The 18,970-nt window shown below is 55.1% G+C and overlaps 1 protein-coding gene across 3 annotated transcripts; it reads right to left on the bottom strand.

The window, feature by feature from the left end:
• Positions 1 to 4,004: 4,004 nt before the first annotated feature.
• On the bottom strand, positions 4,005 to 18,281 carry SLC4A1 (solute carrier family 4 member 1 (Diego blood group)). Of its 3 annotated transcripts, none has more exons than XM_004041566.5 (18): positions 18,224 to 18,281; positions 17,162 to 17,223; positions 16,222 to 16,402; positions 15,991 to 16,126; positions 15,396 to 15,519; positions 15,084 to 15,168; positions 14,750 to 14,931; positions 14,000 to 14,210; positions 13,555 to 13,767; positions 13,228 to 13,376; positions 12,919 to 13,113; positions 11,245 to 11,418; positions 10,780 to 10,869; positions 10,069 to 10,235; positions 8,694 to 8,947; positions 7,023 to 7,192; positions 6,763 to 6,936; positions 4,005 to 6,142 (listed from the first exon to the last, which is right to left on the bottom strand). In XM_004041566.5, the coding sequence occupies exons 1-18, from the start codon at positions 18,264 to 18,266 to the stop codon at positions 6,062 to 6,064; spliced, it is 2,691 nt and encodes an 896-aa protein (XP_004041614.4). In that variant the 5' UTR covers positions 18,267 to 18,281; the 3' UTR covers positions 4,005 to 6,061. The 3 variants fall into 3 exon arrangements, with proteins under 3 accessions (XP_004041614.4, XP_055243908.1, XP_018881666.3); XM_019026121.4 differs by lacking the exon at positions 18,224 to 18,281 and adding an exon at positions 17,615 to 17,638 and having other exon boundaries at positions 4,808 to 6,142; XM_055387933.2 differs by lacking the exon at positions 18,224 to 18,281 and having other exon boundaries at positions 17,162 to 17,371.
• Positions 18,282 to 18,970: the final 689 nt, after the last annotated feature.

Here is an 18,970-nt window from a genome sequence, read left to right as displayed (position 1 = left end):
TGATCCTCCTGCCTCGGCCTCCCAAAGCGCTGGGATTACAGTGTGAGCCACCGCGCCTGACCTATTTTAGTATTATTTTTTAAGAGAATAAGTTTGGCTCTGTTGTCCAGGCTGGCATGCAGTGGCATGATCTTAGCTCACTGCAGCCTTGAACTCCTGGGCTCAAGCGATCCTCCCTCCTCAACCTCCCACAGTGCTGGGATTACAGGCATTAGCCACCATGCCCAGCTGATAATTTCTGAATTTGACAAATGAGTATATTGGGATTCATTCTCTACTTTTGTGTATAAAAATTTTCATAATAAAATTTAAAACAACAACAGTGACACATATTTTCAAGAACCCATTCATATAAAAAGAAACAAACAAGTTAGAATGGTTGCTGTGGAGGGGGAAGAAAATAGGAGTAGGGAATGAAGATAAAAGAGAAGGAGCAGGCCGGGTGTGGTGGCTCACTCCTGTAATCCAGGCACTTTGGGAGAACGAGGCAGGAGGATCACTTGAGGTCAGTCAGGAGTTCGAGACCAGCCTAGGCAACATGGTGAAAACCCATCTGTACTAAAAAATGCAAAAATTAGCCCGGCATGGTGGCAGGCGCCTGTGATCCCAGTTTCTCGGGAGGCTGAGGCAGGAGAATCACTTAAACCCAGGAGGCAGAGGTTGCAGTGAGCCAAGATCGTGCCACTGCACTCCAGCCTGGGTGATAGAGCAAGACTCTGTCTCAAAAAAAAAAAAAAAAAAAAAGAAAGAAAGAGGGCTGGGCACGGTGGCTCAGGCCTGTAATCCCAGCACTTTGGGAGGCCGAGGTGGGCAGATCACGAGGTCAGGAGATCAAGACCATCTGGCTAACACGGTAAAACCCCGTCTCTACTAAAAATACAAAAAATTAGCTGGGTGTGGGGGCGGGTGCTTGTAGTCCCAGCTACTCAGGAGGCTGAGGCAGGAGAATGGCGTGAATCCGGGAAGTGGAGCTTGCAGTGAGCTGAGATCGTGCCACTGCACTCCAGCCTGGGCAGCAGAGCGAGACTCCGTCTCAAAAAAAAAAAAAAAAAAGAAGGATGAAGAAAAGAAGAAATGAGAAAAGAAGGAACGGAAACAAGAACAGTTTATGATAACCTGCCCTGACCTCAGGAGGATGACTAATTTAACCCTCTGCACCTAAAGTCCACAAGAAGGAGAAAAATAAAATGATATCTCCTGTAACTCTACCATGGTGGCATTTTTTCTGTCTAAGCCTCGAACCCTCACTCCTGTGCACCCTACTGTATGTTTCTATGTGGCTGTCACCATGAGGAACACATCACTATGAATTTTTGCCTACGAAAATGCAGCACTGGGCCGGGACTTCTGGATATATGATATCATTTTATCCTCTTAACAACATTGTGAGGTGAGTATCATTATCTCTATTTTACAGATGCCTTTAACCTCAGAGATCAGGTTATTCATCCAACTCCTACTATTAATAAATCACAAAGCTGGCACTTTGGGAGGCCAAGGTGGGATGATTGCTTGAGGCCAGGAATTCAAAACCAGCCTAGGCAACATAATGAGACCTCATCTATACAAAACAAAATGAAAAAACAAATCACAAAGCTGGTATTCCAAACACCTTGGCCTCAAAGGCCCAGGGTCATGTGATGCCATTAAGTTGATCCAATAGCTTCCTCATAATTATTAAGGTCTGCCTAGTGGTCCATTCTATTGATGGAGGGTAATTTACTGTAATTTACTAACTGCTGTCCTATTTCTGAGTATTTGGGCTCTTTCTAGCTTTCTGCTCACATAGATAGTCCTCTAAATTATCTTCAGGCCCAGAGCTTTTTGAGTCTGTTGAATTACTTCCTTATCAGGGTGGGGTTCCTTTGTGTTCACACGCAAATGTTGACCTCATTACAGTAGTTCATTCTCGTTGACATGGTTTTCACAAAAGAGTTGAATGGGCAAGCAGGAGTTAAAACCCAGAGACTGGCCAGGTGTGGTGGCTCACGCCTGTAATCCCAGCACCGTGGGAGGCCCAGGCGGGTGGATCATGTGAGGTCAGGAGTTCCGGACCAGCCTGGCCAACGTGGTGAAACCCCGTCTCTACTAAAAGTACAAAAATTAACCACGGTGGTGGCTTGCGCCTGTAATCCCAGCTACTCGGGAGGCTGAGGCAGGAGAATCTCTTGAACCCAGGAGGTGGAGGTTGCAGTGAGCCGAGATCGTGCCGCTGCACTCCAGCCTGGGCCACAAGAGCGAAACTCCGTCTCAAAAAAAAAAAAAAAAAGAAAAGAAAACTCCCCAAAAAACCCAGAGACTGTGTGTGTGTGTGTGTGTGTGTGTGTGTGTTGGGGGATGGGGGATCATGTGAGGTACAGGAAGTTGGGGTAGTGTGAGGCCTCCGGCCAGGCAGGAAGTCAGTCTGGGGGGATTCCTCTGTCCCCCACATTTCCCTAATGCCTTCCTGGCCCAAGCTGTTTGGGGTCTGAGGTGCAACAAGGGAAATTAGGCAGGCTGTGGTCCAGCCACTCTCTCTTTGCCCTGATACCCCGTCCCTACCCCAGGCCCCCTCTACTCCCTCAAGAAGGCCTCCGAATCTTCTCTAAGGGTGGGAGGAGTGGGATGGACGAGCAGAAACCTGAGGTCTGCACACCCTCGCTCTGCTCCCTGGCTCTCTGTTCTTAAGGCCCAGCTTCCCGTGCTGGACATCACCTGGGGATCTGGTTAAAATGCAGATTCTTATTTCTCAACTCTGGGGCAGGGCCTGAGCTCCTAGATTACTGGCAAGCTCCCTAGAATGGCACTGCTGCTGGTCCCAGAGCCCCACTGCGTAGCAATGTCCTAGGGATTCTGGCCAGGGTCCCAGCCTCCCCTGCTGCCCAAGCTCCAGGTAATGTTTCAGAATTGCAATTAAAAACATGGAGAGGGGCTTAACCCTTGGCAGGGGCAGGAAGTGGTCCCCCAAATTGAGGCAGCATTTATTCCCCTAAGTCCAGATATGATGAGCTGGAAAAGGATGGAAAGGATCCTTTTCCAGGCGATGGAAAGGATCTACCAGGAAGAATTAGCCCAGTAGAAAACGGAGGCCCAGAGAGGGGACTGGCTTTTCCCAGGCTGCACAGCCAGCCTGTGGAAGAGGCCTGGGGATGCCTGAGACCTGAGCTCTCTTCAGGCTTGTCTCATAGCCTGACTTCTGGGTACATGGACGTGGGGAATGGGGGGTCTGGCAAGCCCTGGGGACAGGGCCAGGGCTGTGGGGATCTGCAGCTGCTGTGTGTGGGAGGTGGACGCTGGGACGGCTCTCCCCTGGCAGAGTTAGCTCTCTGGCCCTTTGGCAGCTGCCCTGGCTAGCCTGGGAGGGGTCAGCTGGGGATAGGCAGTAAATATAGATCTAGGGCAGGAAGCCAGGCGGCCCAGCCCTGCACTGACCTCTCATTGGAAGTCTAGGGAGGGCAGATGTCCAGTCCTGGAACCCTCCTCTCCCGGGGTGGGGGACACCTAGCCCAGCAGCACCCTAGAATTGCTGGAAGTGGTTGGGGGTAGGGGACAGAGCCTCCAAAGGGGACCAGGGTGAGGGTAAGCAGAAAGCTGGCCAGGAGACGCTGTGCCTGTGTGGCCACGTGCCCTCTCTGGGCCTCTGTTTTCTTCTCTGGTCATCTCTGTCAAAGGTGCTGTCCAGCTTCCCGGTAAGGGGTCCACTGATCTAAAGGGAATTGGGGGCTCACAAGTATAAGGAGCGGGGGGCAAGGTCCCCTTACAGTCCCTCCTCCCACCCCCACAGGTCTTGCTTATTCAGGAGAGGAAGGAGTCTCAGAGCATAATCTCATCTCTTGCTCCCTACCCACTCTCTGGGTGCTGGCCTCCCACCCTAGGGCTCAGGGTCACACCTCAGCCTGGCTCCCCTTGCTGCATAGATGCAGCCCTGTGCCAGGCCCGTGCCACACACACCATGCCCACCTAGTTCAGCCAAGACCCCCAGGACCCCCGACTCTGGGAACGGGAATTCAGGCAAGGCAGCCACTCCAACACAGATACGTTTATTGGCAAAACCTATTCCCAGGCATCAAGGGGAAGGGTGCTAGCAGAGTGAATAATTTTTGTTTTTCACTTTCCTTGGCCATGTTCAAGGAGCAACGGGAGGGGGAGACAGGGACATCCCTGTCAAGATAAGGAGGATCCCAGCAGCTCCCCTCCGAGGTTGGGCTCTTCACCAACCAAGGCCTTTTCTTGCACTGTCTCCTTTAATCCTTATAACAACACTGCAAGGTAGGTACCATTATCATCCACATTTTACAGATGAGGAAACTGAACTGTAGCATGGGCGAAGTGGTGAAAGGTGGGTGTCAGCTTTCAGGGACACCTGGAGAGCCTCCCATGGACTGAGCTAGCCTGGGAGGTACAAATAATGTTACTCTATGTTGGGCTGGAACCCCACCACACACACATGTTGAGTCTGTGGCCCCCAAGGCTGATGTTTCCTTCTGGGCTTTTTTTTTTTTTTGAGACAGGGTCTTGCTCTGTTGCCCAGGCTGGAGTGCAGTGGTGCAATCTTGGCTCACTGCAACCTCCACCTCCTGGGTTCAAGTGATTCTCTTGCCTCAGCCTTCCAAGTAGCTGGGATTACAGGTGCCTGCCACGACACCCAGCTAATTTTTGTATTTTTAGTAGAAACGGGGTTTCACCATGTTGGCCAGGCTGGTCTCAAACTCCTGACCTCAAATGATCTGCCCAACTTGGCCTCCCAAAGTACTGGGATTACAAACGTGAGCCACTGCGCCCAGCCACCTCCTCTGTTTTCTACCACTTCCTGATTCTGTTTCCTCCATCTCTCACCACTTCCACGTCTTTCAACTCTTTTTATCTTTTTGTTTTATAAAAAAATAAATTTGCCCATGTTCTTGGAGAGCCTGCTGTCTCCTACCCCAATTGGTCAGATCTGGGTTCTCCCCAAGATTCAGTTTAGATGGAGTTGAGGATAATGGGTCTCAGATGAGGGGCCTGAAGGTGTGTGTGAAGCCAAAGTATGTTGAAAACTCTTAGGAAATACGCAATTAATAAATTACAAACCCCCTCACTGTCCCGCCCCTACCTTCCCACCCTCCCCCACTCCCTATCCAAATGTAGAATCAACTGTACCTTGCCCCCCACCCCCACCCCAGGGCAGGGCTTGTCTCAGTCCCCTCGGAGTCCACTGATTCCAGGGCCCTCAGTAAATGTTTGTGGAATGAATGAATGAGTGAACTAATGAGTGTTTGGAGGGAGGAACCAAACACTTAGGAGGCCTGAGTCCCAGGCCCAATCCCTGGATCATCCTTGCCTGTACTTTGTCCTCACCAGGACGCCTCTCTCTGGGCCCAGAGAAGAGGGTCTCAAGGTAGGGGCTGGGAGCAGAGTGGGGAAGGGAGGAGTCACAGGGGAAGGGAAAGTGGACGCATGACTGACAGAGGACAGAGCTCGGACCTTGAAATCAGAAGGCCTGGTTCAAATCCCAGCTGCACGGCTCAGTTCAAATCCCAGCTATGTGACCTCGGGTACGTTCAAAGACAAATGATGACTGCTATAGAACAGTCCCTGTGGAGTTTACGAAGCCCTATTTTACATGTATCTTTGGTCCTCAGTAACCATCCTGTAATGTGGGTATTATCATCAATATACCCATTTTACAGAAGAGGAAATATAGGCTGGAAAGGTCCAGGGACTTGCCCAAGGTCACACAGCAAGCACCCCACCCGCTCACCCACCTCCTGCCTTTGCTTCTACCCCTGCCTGTGCTGGGAAGAGGGAGGGCTCAGATCTAAGTCTTCCAGCACGGGGTCCCCAGTGAAAGTGTGGCAACAGGAGGGACTGTGGAGCAAACCCCCTAATGTGGGCCCCATCGGCCATCTCCAGCCAGAAAAGCCAGGCTACCCTTTTTGGAAGGTCTCCTCGACACGCCTTCCTTCCCCACCCACAGCCCTGGGGCCTCAGCTGCTGCTCCAGGAGGATCCTGGAGTCCATGAGGTGCCCATGAACTTCTGCTTTTCCTTGGAAGGCGGGGATGTGGAATGGCGGGGGAGGGTCTCGGGCCTGGGCCCGCCCCTCACACAGGCATGGCCACTTCGTCGTATTCATCCCGACCTTCCTCCTCATCAAAGGTTGCCTTGGCATCATCAGCATCCAGCTGGAGGGGAGGGACAGGAGAGAGACAGGGTGAGAGACCCTGGGGCCAGAAGAGCCCTCCCCGGGCACGAAAGGCACCTCTGGAGTTAGGAGAGGGTCTGGCTGTCTTGAACCTTGGACCAGTCGCGTTTTATCTCCCCAGCAGCTAGGACTGGCCTAAATGAGTCGTTGTCAAAGTGAGAGGCAACCCCGGGGATGTGGACCCTGGCAGGGGAGGGCCTGCAGAGGGTGAGCAGGGGACCTTTTCACCAAGGCGGCCCCACAGTGACCTGAGTCACCCTGTGGAAGAATCCTATTAGAGGAGTGACTCTGTCCCAAATGACTCGGAAGACGGCAGGACTTGCTGCTTAGGGGTCCAGCTCACTCACAGCACACCCTGTCTGCCTCTTGATGCTCTCCCCAGTCGTGCCATCATTCCCCCCTTTACAGGTGAGCAAAATGAAGACACAGAGAAACAAGGCCCCGTGCTCCAGATCATATGCTAGGACACAGCAGGCCAGAACCTGGACACCAGCCCTAGCCCCAGACTTTACCCATGACTCTGTCCTGCCTGCCCTAGTTCTGAGACGCGCCCCTCGCATGCTCCCAGCTCTTGTGCCCCAGGCCCAGGCAGCCACTCACACACTGAAGCTCCAGGTTTCTGAAGATGAGCGGCAGCAGGACGCGCCGCAGCGGCACAGTGAGGATGAGGACGAAGGGCAGGGCCAGGGAGGCCGGCGTGGACTTCACCACCCACAGCACTGCCAGGCAGATGATCTGGATGCCCGTGAACAAGTGCATGCGCCAGGTCTTCACCTGCAGGCGGAGGCTGGGGTCAGTGCCTATCACACCCCAGCACCCTCTACCACCCCAGGCTGGGCAGCCAGAAAAGGGTCCTGTACCCGCTTGACGTAGGGCACATCTGGGTGATACTTGGGTGGCTTGAACAGAAGCAAGATGCGGTCAAAGAGCTGGATGCCGCTGAGCGACGTGACCCCCATGTAGAGGAAGATGCCAAACAGTACAGCCAGGGGGATGCGGGACAGGATGGGTTCCATGAGGATGGACAGGCCTGTTGGGGAGCCGCACACTCTCAGCCCAGGTTGCCCGAGGCCTGGCACCAGTGGGGGGTCAGGCCCCTATCTGGGGCTGGGAATAAAACACAGGCACCATATGGAGCCATTTCTTTTTTTCTTTTCTTTTCTTTCTTTTTTTTTTTTTTTTTTTGAGACAGGGTCTCGCTCTGTCACCCAAGCCAGAGTGCAGTAGTGTGATCTCGGCTCACAACAGACTTAACCTCCTGATCCCAAGTGATCCTCCCGCTTCAGTGTCCCTAGTTGCTGGAACTACAGGCACATACAACCACACCTGGATCATTTTTTTTTTTTAATTTTTAGTAGAGACAAGGTCTCACTATGTTGCCCAGGCTAGTCTTGAACTCCTGGGCTCAAGTGATTCTCCTGCCTTGGCCTCCCAAAGTGTTGAGATCCCACGCCTGGCCTGGAGCTATTCCTATGGGTCTTTTTTTTTTTTTTTGAGGCGGAGTCTGGCTCTGTTGCCCAGGCTGGAGTGCAGTGGTGCAATCTCAGCTCACTTCAACCTCCGCCTCCTGGGTTCAAGCAATTCTCCTGCCTCAGCCTCCCAAGTAGCTGGGATTATAGGTGTGCGACACCATGCCCAGCTGATTTTGTAATTTTAGTAGAGACATGGTTTCACCATGTTGGACAGGGTGACCCACCTGCCTCAGTCTCCCAAAGTGCTGGGGTTACAGACGTGAGCCACCACCCCCGGCCTCTATCAGTCCTTTTTATAGGTATTACACCAATTTTACAGATGAGGAAACAGGCTCAGAGAGGTAAACAACCTGCCTAAGGCCACACAGCTGGCAGGGAGTCAAAGCCCTGCCTGCCTGACTTAAGCCCACTCCCTTAACCTAATGAGGGTCACAGAGGTCAAACACACACACCTTTCTCCTCACCCCAGCCCAGAATGCCATCAACTGCCTCCTTTAAGAATTTTCCCTGACCTCTCCATCTGCAACCATGGCACTGCCCACACCGAACCCAGCTCGACTCTTGGCTGCTCCAGAACTGAAATCAACCCCAGTGACCCTTCTTTCTTCTCCCCCACATCCCTGGACTATGCCTAGAGCACCACCCCTTGTATCAGTCATGGAGCAGCTGAGCTAGAAGAGAACTGGGAGACATCTGTTGAACCCTCCAACTGTGCAGACGGGAAACTGAGACCCAGAGACAAGGAGGGATACTGGGTTAGCAGCAGGGCAGGGCTAGAACCCACAGTTCACTGGACTTCCGTTGGATAAGTCAGAAGGTGGGGTCTGGTCTGGAGAAGGCCTCGGAGTGGAGCCCCCTTCCTCCCTGCTCAGACGCCCAGCCCAGTGCCTTGGCCTTTCCTCCAGGATCCCCTCGTGTGAGTAGGGGATGCTGGGGAGACGTGGGGAAGTGGTGCAGGATGGGGGAGGCTGGAGGAGGTGCTGGGTCCGAACAGAAAGGGGAAGGGGCCGGGGGTGAGGGGCAGGAGGATGGTGAAGACGCGACCCAGCTTTCACTCACCCACAAGCACAGCGACCAGGAGTCCACTAATCCGCTGCTCTTTGACCTCCTGGATCTGGGCTGCAGCCCCTGGGGTGCTGGCTTTGCCCATGACAGTGAGGGCGTTGGCATGGGTGACGGAACGCACGGTGGTGGCACTGAGCCAGGGCATCCCAAAGAGGGCGGCCACCCCACCCATGCCTACTACCAGCAGCAGGTCCAGGTGGAAGCCGGAGCCCTTGACCATCTTGCGCTCGGGTTTGCTGACAATCAGCCTACGGTAGGGGAAGGCGAGGGGTAAGCAGAGTTCTCCCCTGCCTCCTCCACCCCCTCCTTCCTTCTCCATACTTGGTGTCCTTGTAGCTCAGTTTTGTCTTCTGTGCCCCTCGCTCTTTGTGAGTTCCTTGCTCCCCTCCCTCCCGCCCCATCTTGAGAATCCAAACTCTTAAGAGCAGAAATGTCTTCACAACATTCAAGGCTGATTCGCAGGCAACGAAGCTTCAGCTTCAGGGAGCTTTGCTTGTACAGGCCCCTCCAAGATCCAGCACCTAATTTTATAGTTGTCATTTTGCATTTTTTTTTCTTTTTCTTTTTTTTCCTAGAGTCTTGCTCTGTCACCCAGGCTGGAGTGCAGTGGTGCGATTTTGGCTCACTGCAACCTCTGCCTCCCGGGTTCAAGTGATTTTCCTGCTTCGGCCTCCCAAGTAGCTGGGACTACGGGCGCATGCCACCACACTCGGTTAATTTTTGTATTTTTAGTAGAAACGGGGTTTCACCATATTAGTCAGGCTGGTCTCAAACTACTGACCTCGTGATCCCCCCATCTTGGCTTCCCAAAGTGCTAGGATTACAGATGTGAGCCACCTCACCTGGCGCTTTTTTTTTTTTTTTCTGAGATGGAGTTTCACTCTCGTTGCCCAAGTTGGAGTGCAATGGCGAGATCTCGGCTCACTGCAACCTCCGCCTCCTGGGTTCAAGCGATTCTCCTGCCTCAGCCTCCTGAGTAGCTGAGATTACAGGCTCGTGCCACCATGCCCGCCTAATTTTTTGTATTTTTAGTAGAAACAGAGTTTCACCATGTTAGCTAAGCTGGTCTCGAACTCCTGACCTCAGGTGATCTGCCCGCCTTGGCCTCTCAAAGTGTTGGGATTACGGGCGTGAGCCACCGCGCCCAGCCACGTTTTTTTTTCTTAAAAAGAGCTCTCCAAATTATACAACTTCTGGTCCCACAAAACCTGGAACTGCCCCTGGCTTTTCACTATTCCTGCTAGTCGGGAGGGCCACACACCTGCAGGGACTAGCTTGCAGTCCTGGGTCTCTTGCCTGCCTGGGAGAATGCCAGGGAAAGGTCCCTGCCTCCCACCCTCCCAGGCCCAGCCCCCACCCTGTCTCTCACGTGGTGATCTGAGACTCCAGGAATATGAGGATGAAGACCAGCAGAGCAGGCAGGGCGGAGGCAAACATCATCCAGATGGGAAACTCAGAATGCAAGCCCAGTGGGTGGATGACCCAGCCCCGGGCTGAGGAGTTGGACACCTTGAAGCCATCAGGCACCGAGAGTTTCTGTGGGAGGGGGTAGCAGGTAAGAATGCCAAGGGCAGGAGGATGGGGAAGGGTGGGAGCAGGAGGAGCCAGGGTCCTAGGGGTCGGGCAGTTAGGTTGGAGGCACTTGGGAACTTACTTATATTGAGCACTTGCTCTGTACCTAATCATTACATTAATCCCTTTACATCCATCTGCTCGTTCCCCACTTTATAGATGAGGAAAGAGAATCAGAGAGGTTATGTAGCTTGCCCCACATCACACAGCTATTTGATGGCAGAGCTGGGATTCATGCCTAGATCTGCCTGGCTCCAAAGAATATTTCTTCCTACTGCTCTGGGTTAAGGAATGAAGGTGGCAACCTGGCCCAGCACCTTGCTTTGGCCACAGGGGTCCTCTGGGGCTGTGAGAAGCACATGGGACTCCCAGAGGAGGCAAGGATGGGGTAGAGGTAGTCCCAGCTGGCTTCAGGTTGGGGAAAGCTGTTCTAGGGAAGGGGCATGCTGGGGGGTGGAAATGAGGACCTGGGGGGTATCATGGTCTGAGGGCTGGGAGGAGGGGTCACCTGGGTGTAGGTATCCTGAATGAAGAAATCCACCAGGACCATGATCAGGATGGAGATGGGGACCCCGAAGTCCCCGATGACCCGACGCAGCTGGGGGCAGGTGAAAGGACCAGTGGTCAGTGCCCAGTCACTCCCCACCTCCTGCCTTCCTCCTGCCCTATATTCACCCACGCGGCCCTGCTCTTCCAGGGGATCCATCAGCATCTAATGCCCTGTCCTGCACCTCAGCTATGTCTGCCTCCTTTCTTCTTCCCCCAGCAGTTCTCAGGCTGGGCATGCCATGAAAGTGGGAGGGGCTTGCCCATAGAGTGAAACCCTAGGTAAGGATAGGGCCAGGGGAGGTTGGAATTGGGAATGGGAATCTGAAAAAGAAGGGAAGCTAAGGGCACTGAGGAATTTGGAGCAGGGGGCTTTGGGCTGGGATAGGGCAGTGTTGGCAAGGACAGGCGAGGAGGGTATGCTGACCTTGCCAGGGAAATAGGAGCTGTTCTTGAACTTGCGCAGCATCATGGCAAAGAAGAAGGTACCGGCCATGAGCACAAGGGAGAGGAGGGCTGTGTTGGGCAGGGGGCCCTGAGGTTTGGGCACCATCAACACGTTGTAGTTATAAGTCTTCTGTAGTGGGTGGTCCTGGAAGATCTGCAGCAGAAAACCAAGGCATTCTGTTCTCTCCCAGCTTTGGCTTGGGCTGGAAAATACCACCAGCTAACTCTACCCAGCACTACTATCCATTCATCCAGTCATCTATTAATTCATCATCCATCCATTTATCCACCCATCCATCATTCATCTATCCATTACCCATTGATCATCCATTGATTATTCATCCATCCTTTCATTATCCATCTACCCATCCATCCACCTACCTATCATCTATCTATCCACCCATTTATCCATCCATTCATCCGCCATCATCCACCTACTCATCCATCAATCATCCATCCATCCAACCATCCAACCATCCATCCGTCCATCCATTATCCATCTATTCATCCATCCATCCATCTATCTTCTTCCTCAATTGACATGGAAACAGAGGATAAATGGGATTCTACAGCTTGGTTTTCAGGAATGAAGACAGCCTAGGTTTAGGCAGGGAGGGCCATGGAAGGCAATGGGTGTGTGTGCGAGCACACATGTACACCCAGGACCTGGGAGACATGAGAAGGCTGGAGGTCAGGAAACAAGGGTCAGGGAAGTTTCTAACAAGGGGTTAAAAGACCTGGACACAGAAAGACCCTCCATCCAACAGAATCAGGGGACAACACATAGGGCCCACCCTTCTCCCATATAAAATGCAGGTACAAAGGCAAGCAGAGCTTAAGATGATGGGAGCCAAGCCAGGGTGGCTGGGCACTCCATCCACAAGCCCTGCAGCTCTTGAGGACAAACACAGGGAAGGGAGTGGGGGACTTCAGAGGCTCCAGAGTCCCCCCAGCTCTCACTGTGCATGTACTTTCACATGCTCAGTGTCATGCCCATACTTACCCATTGCTCACATCATGTGTGGTCATGAACTGGACATGTGCACACAGAGGCCCTCTCATGCCTCAGCAAGAGTGCTGGCCACAGGCAGCAGGTGCCAACACATATGTGGCCACAGTCAACACAGCTGCACAGTCCTGTGTGCAGATGTGTGACTACACAGACATAGACACATATGTTGACACAGACACATATGTTGTCACAGTCATGTGCACAGTCACATGGTTATGTACACAGGTGAAAGCAAAGACACACAAATGCTGCACAGACACATGTGCGAGGACACAATGGCTCAGTCTTTTTTTTTTTTTTTTGAGACGGAGTCTTGCTCTGTTGCCCAGGCTGGAGTGTAGTGGCACAATCTCGGCTCACTGCAACCTCCACCTCCCGGGTTCAAGCAGTTCTCCTGCTTCAGCCTTCTGAGTAGCTGGGATTACAGATGCATGCCACCATACCTGGCCGATTTTTGTATTTTTAATAGAGATGGAGTTTCACAATGTTGGTCAGGCTGGTCTTGAACTCCTGATCTCGGGTGATCCACCCGCCTCGGCCTCCCAAAGTTCTGAGATTACAGGCCTGAGCCCTTGCGCCCGGCCACTGTCTCAGTCTTATACACAACCTCCCGTGTGCATTAACATCCCCATAGGCCCCCACCTTGATCAGCTTGGAGAAAGTCTCATAGATGAAGATGAGGGAAATGAGGAAGGAGAAGATCTCCTGGGTATAGCGGGAGATGAAGCGGACCAGGAAGCTACCCTCGAAGGCTACCACCAACACCACCAGCAGGATGAGCCAGAAGCCGATCCACACGCGGCCCACGATATACTCTAGACCGTTGCTCTCGCAGAACTGCAGGGTGGTCGGAAGAAGCCGGTCAGTCAAAGGGCCTTGGGGCAAGGCACCATGCATCAGGCAGGTGGTGCGGGGGACATGACAGGGTCAGTGGGGCAAGGACAGAACTACCGAGAAGAAGGCTTCCTCAAACACCAGCAGGGGTCCTGAGAAGCCGACCACAAGCAGGGGCTGAGCCCCCAGCAGGGCGAAGAGAATGCCCTGCACTGCAGTGGAGATCAGCAGCTCCGACACTCCCATCTGGTTCCGGGTCTTTTCTCCTGTGGGTAGAGGTCACAGTGGGATCAAGGTCAGGAGATCATTTCCAGGAGCCCATAGAGCAAGTCATGGTCAGGCTGATGCAGGGGTCTGGAGGGTCAGACAGAGTCAGAAGTTGGGGCTGAGACAGAGGCCAGAGGGTCAGAGGCAAGAGTTAGGGAGACAGGTATTGGCACTGACCCAGGAGGCCGCCGAAGGTGATGGCGGGTGACAGGGCAGCAAAGTAGATGAAGATGACAGCAGCCAGGACCTGGGGGCTGAATGCATCTGTGATGTCACTCAGGTAATAGGGGTAGCGGCGCCGGATATCACGCACCAGGCCCCCGAAGAGCTGGCCCGTCTGCTGCAGAGGGTCATCTGGGCCCCTGGGGCCCCCTGGGCCCCCATTTAAGTCTGTGGTGGAGGATAAGAGCATGGTCAGAGGGAGTAGCTGGAGGAGGTGAGGGGAAAGGGGACTGGAGGGTGTAGGGGAGATTGTCTGATGGGAATGGGGTGGCCAAGAAGTCTGGAAGATGTGGGCAAAGGGAGCGGTGAGAGGGGAACATGTGATGGGAGACAGAGGCTACGCTGAGGTGTCTGGGGGTCGGTGGGGGCTCAGAAAGCCTCAGCTGGGAAGGGCAGGTACCTAGGCCCTTGTAGAAGCTGGAGTCTGGCTTGGCAGGGCTGGACTGATAGCGCCTTCGAAGTAGCTCCCTCTGCACAGGCACCAGACTGAGCAGTGCCTGCTCGGAGGGGGCATCGGTGGGAGGCAGCACTAGGCTGCAGTCCAGGAAGCCCTTCAGAGAGTGCAGCAGCTCCCCTCGGCTCTGAGCCATGTAGGCATCTATGCGGAACACCTAGGGGCAGGAGACAGGGTCAGGGCTGCCCGGACCTGCGGAGGGAAAGGACCCAGGAGTCCACAGCCAGGGCCTCCAGGAACCAGAACCCCCTCAGGCAGCAGCTCCCATTGCCAGGAACTGCTTTTCCTGCCCGCTCCCACCCCTACTCTCCCCACTAAGAAAGAGCTCTGGGGAGACAGACGGGGGCCCTGGGTGGGGAAAGGAGAAGGAACTAAAGCTAACCTGGTGGGTTAAGCAGACTAGATGAAACTAGAGCTGACTAGGCCCGACCAAGCCAGACCTGACCAGGTGGAACCAGGTCATAGTGAGCTGGACTAGACTAAGCCAGGCCAAAGCCAACCAGACGAGACCAGGCCAGAGCAGGGCCAGACTGCACGCCCCGACTGCCCCCGCCAGGTAGGATAGCAGCAGCTGGATTAGGCTGAATGGGTCAAACCAGTGAACCTAAAGTAACCCAGGCCAGGTTGGAGAGCAGGCCTCAGCCACCATCCAGGTCCCAAGCTTCCCCAGCCCAGCCCTCTCCGGCCCTTCCTCACCCTCTCTGACATGAGGGTGGCAGCAGCCCGGCCAAGCTGGGTGTAATCGATGTAGGGGTCCTCAGGTCCCAGCAACACAAAGAGGAAGCGTACAGGCACCGGCAGCTCCACCGCCTCCAGCCCCACTGCCTCCTGCAGCCTCACGAAGCCCAACACCGGCTGCTCCAGGAAGTTGGCGCGGCCTGTTAGGGGATGAGAAGATCAGGCCAGGCCGAGGACCCCAGGGTGGGTGTGCTGAAGAGATGGGGCTGCGGGGGTCCAGGCTGAGGGAAAGACAGGCTGAGCCAAGACACGAGGGGTGTGGAGGGCTGAGGGTAGAGATGCCTGTTCTTACCCACTAGCACCAACGTGGCCTCTGAATCCGGGGGAATCTTTTCCAGAATTCCAGATGGTGAGTGCCCTTCTGTGCCCCCATCTCCCTGTGGGAAGGAGGGTGGTGACGGGAGTCCTCGGGCCAGTCTGACCTGGGAGACCTGAGCATCCTCCCCTTCCCATTCTCGCTTCCCAACTCTCCTGGCACACCCCGGGCGCAGGAGTGCTTCTGGTCCCCAGCTTGTGGTCGGTTTTTCAGGACCCCTGCTGGCGTTTGAGAAAGCTCTCTCCTTGCCGCACCCTGACCCTGACCCTGACCCTGTAACTGACTCACCTGCTCACAGAAGAGCTGTGTCTCCAGTGAGGAGTGTTGGGGGAGCAGAGGCTGTGAAGGATCCCCAGAGTGTGTCAGGACTGCAGGCTTCACACCCCCCAGGGCCTCCAGCTCTCCAGCGTGGCTGCAGGACGTACAGGGGACATGGGCTGAATAAGCTGTTCAGGCTGAGCTATCAGTGGTGGGAGGGATCAAGGGCAAACATCAAGGGACTGGGGTAGACATCAAGGGTAGACATCTGGGACTTCCCAGACCAGACCAGAGAGACCCTGGGATGGAAGGAGAATCAGAGCCTCCTCTCCAAGGACGTTGTAGATGTAAGTGGGTGGCCTCTGGAATGACGAGGCGGGATCAAGAGTGGCTACAGAAAAGGGCCTTGCAGGTCTGCCCTCCTGGGGACCGGCAGCCCCCAACTCTGAGCATAGGACATGGCCACTCCTTTCAAGGTGTCAGAGATGGGAGCCATAGTGGAGGAAAGTGGGCCCCTGCCTGGTGAGGGTAGGGCCACCTGGATCCCGGGGGAGAACTTGGGGCAAGTGGGCTGGGGAAGTGGGCCCACTGGATATGGAATCCAGGCCCTGGCAGGCAGGGGCACCTGTGTTTGAGCAGCAGGGCCCGGAGTAGCTCCTCTCGGTCCTGAGGCCGGATCTGGTCTTCAAAGATAAACCTGTCTAGCAGTTGGTTGGCCACTCCAGCCAGGGAGGTCTCTTGCAGGTCTAGGAGGACAGTACCTGCAGGCAGTGGAGGAGTGAGCTGGTAGGCTGGGCCACAGCACCCCACAACAATCCTCATCTGCAGGAGGCCCAGAAGGGCCCAGGAGGCTCACCCTTGGTGAAGACTCTATGCAGCTCTAGGAGGCTCCTGAAGGTGAGGTGAGAGAGGTGCGGGCGGCCCCAGGCCCCATTCTCCCCCAGGTTCTCCTCCAGTCGCACCCAGTGCGCCACCTCCATCCATCTCAGCTCCTGGCTCTTTTCGTCCATCACCAGCTCCTGCAGCTCCACATAGACCTGTGGCCCCATGCGCCTGAGTTAGTCCATCAGGCATAGTCCAGGGCATAGTGGGTGCTCAGCCGCTCTCGAGAGAGGCTTGTGCTTGTGAGGCTTGGATCCCTGTGCTCAAGGGTCCGTAGATGCGGCTCACACCACTCCCTTATCTCCCAACTTCCTGGCCAGGCCCTTACCCCATTGCAGAAGGCATTTGGAGAACCCTGACCCAAAGGGATGCTGGAGAGGCCACTGGGGAGGGAAAGGAGTGGGAAGCAGAGGCCTGGTGGGCCAAAGCTAAAAGGGACTTTGGAGTCATTGGGTCAGTCTCCAGCCTCTAAGATTGTTCGTGGATGTGCTTTAGCATGTCCCTGGGGCCAGGTGGTTGCTTCAAGGGCTATAGCTGAGGGCCACCCCAAATTTCTAACCACTTAGACAGTTCAGTGCCCAGTGGGGACCTGAGGGGCCTGGGCAGAGGAGAACAAGTCTTTAATTCTGTGCTTCCCCAGTGACACCTGACAGCCCAGCCAGGGCCTGAGGGCCTGGGGACTCAGCCCTTGTCAATCAGGTTATCTCTGCCCAGGGTGCTCCTGGAAAGGGGCCCAGGCCTCCCCATCAGTGGGGCGTCCCTCCCACCTATTTCCTGGGATCCTCACTCCTCTATCTGCTGCAGGGTCTCCCCCAGCCTGAAGCTGCCTCTATCCCCTTGCTCCTCTCTTCCCTGATCAAATGGTGGGTCCCAAAGGCAGCATGGGAAAGAACGGGGGAGGCTGGGGTCCTCACCTCGTGGGTACCCGGGTGTGATGTGGTGTAGTAGTCTGTGGCTGTTGCCTCGGTGTCGTGAGCTGAAAACCAGAGGTCGGTTAGTATTGACCTGACCGTCCCCCACCTGAAGCTCTTCACCATCCACTGTGAGCCTCAGAGACCCAGGCATGGGCGGATGCCCCTTCTTCCCAGTGCCCCTGGGCTGGGCCTCTGGTGCTGCATCCCACACTGGCCACTCAGCAGAATGAGGCTCCCCACACTTGTGTGCAGGGCCTAGCCTTGGGCTCCCTATCTGAGCCTTGTCGAGGACACCCGGGATTCAGCCAGGGAGGCCTAGCCCCTCCGCAGTGATGAAGTGAAGGGACCTCTCCAAGGTGACTGCAGAGCCCTGAGTGGCAATTTTCAGGATCCTCCTAGGACCTCCTCCCTCCCCTGCCACCTCTGAGACCAGACTCCCTTCTCTCCTCCCACCTGCCTCAATGAGCCCGTCAGCGCAGTGTCTCACTGAGCTGAGGCACCAGGGTGGGTCAGCCTCTTATATTCCCACCCCTCCCACCCCCAGCCCTCATTTCCAAGAGGGGCCTCTTAACTTTAATCCCAATCTCCAGCACTTAAATCCTGTTGACAGTAAACAGGTCCTGCCTGGGGCTCCCCACCTAAGACCTTGGACAGGCCAGGGAAGGCAGGGTGGTTCCTGGTGTCTTTCTATCTAGGAGTGTCCCCACAAACCCCTCATTTCTCAGGACCTCTTTCCCCAAGAACAAGCCCATTTTCTGGCCTGGAAGCTGGCATTGGATGGGCACAGATGGCATGTGGGCTCACGCCCTTGTCCCAAATGGGCTGCCCGCCCTTCTCACATTTCAGGGGCACTGGATGGGTGACTGCCCCTGCTCTCCCAGCCACCTCCTGTGATCATTTCAAACAAAGCTCTGTTTATCCTTCAATCAGCCAGAATTGAGGGGAGAACAGCCCGTGGTGCTTGGGAGGAGGACTGTGGAGAAGGGGAGAGGACAAGTGCCCCTCCTGTCCCTGTCTAGGGCTCAGCAGATCATCCCAGCTGAGGGAGGGAGAGGGGCTCACCTGCCGGCTCCTCCATCTGGGGCTCATCTGCTGGCTCCTCCATCTGGGACTCGGGGATGTTTGGGTCTTCATATTCCTCCTGCTCCAGATTCTCCTCCATCATGTCTTCATAATCATCCTGTGGGAAGTGGCCGCTGAGGCTGGGCTGTGAGGGGCTCTTCCACCCCCAACGAAGATAGGAGTCTAGGACCGGGTCCCCAGAGCCTCCAGGTGGGAGCACTGCTGATGCCAGGGAACACCCACCTGCAGCTCCTCCATGGTGTGGTCCTGAGTGTCCAGTTGTCTACGGTGATCTGAGCCCCCAGCATAACCCGCACCGCGGGTCCCTGCAGCAGAGGGCACAGGCTGAGTGGGGCACAGGGCATCCCAGGGTCTCCTGGTCCTCCTCCAGAGGGGGCCACATGTCAGTGGAGGGGATCCACATGTTGGAGGTGGTAGGGCCAGAGGAAGGAAGTGTGGAGGGAACGGGAGAACGAGCTGGATTTGCAGGTGTGAGGGTAGGTGAGCAGGGGCTGGGAGAGAGGGGCAGTGCAGGGAAGAGGTAAGTCTGGCTGGCACCAGCGAAGGATGTTTGGGGAAGACGGGCAGGTCACCCTCAGGTCCATCTCCCTCCTTCATTCTCTAGTCTTCACCTGGCTTCTTTTCTTGCCCATCCCTGGGACTCAGCTAATACCAGCTAAGACCTGCTGGTCTCTTCTTCAGGGGGGCTTAGCTCCCCTGAGGGGCTCTAAACACATGCTCTTCTCT

The sequence above is a fragment of the Gorilla gorilla genome, chromosome 4, assembly GCF_029281585.2.
Source record: "Gorilla gorilla gorilla isolate KB3781 chromosome 4, NHGRI_mGorGor1-v2.1_pri, whole genome shotgun sequence".
In the NCBI taxonomy this organism is placed as follows: Eukaryota; Metazoa; Chordata; class Mammalia; order Primates; family Hominidae; genus Gorilla; species Gorilla gorilla.
This window is presented reverse-complemented; position numbering and strand designations above follow the sequence as displayed.

What these genes read in the sequence shown, in the direction of transcription:
- SLC4A1 (XM_055387933.2), bottom strand. Translation starts at nt 17,284, where the DNA reads ATGGTGAAGAGCTTCAGGTGGGGGACGGTCAGGTCAATACTAACCGAC. An exon ending in CACACCCGGGTACCCACGAG is followed by an intron (nt 16,403 to 17,161) that starts GTGAGGACCCCA and finishes ATGGGGCCACAG; the next exon opens with GTCTATGTGGAGCTGCAGGA. An exon ending in GGCCACGTTGGTGCTAGTGG is followed by an intron (nt 14,932 to 15,083) that starts GTAAGAACAGGC and finishes ATCCCCTAACAG; the next exon opens with GCCGCGCCAACTTCCTGGAG.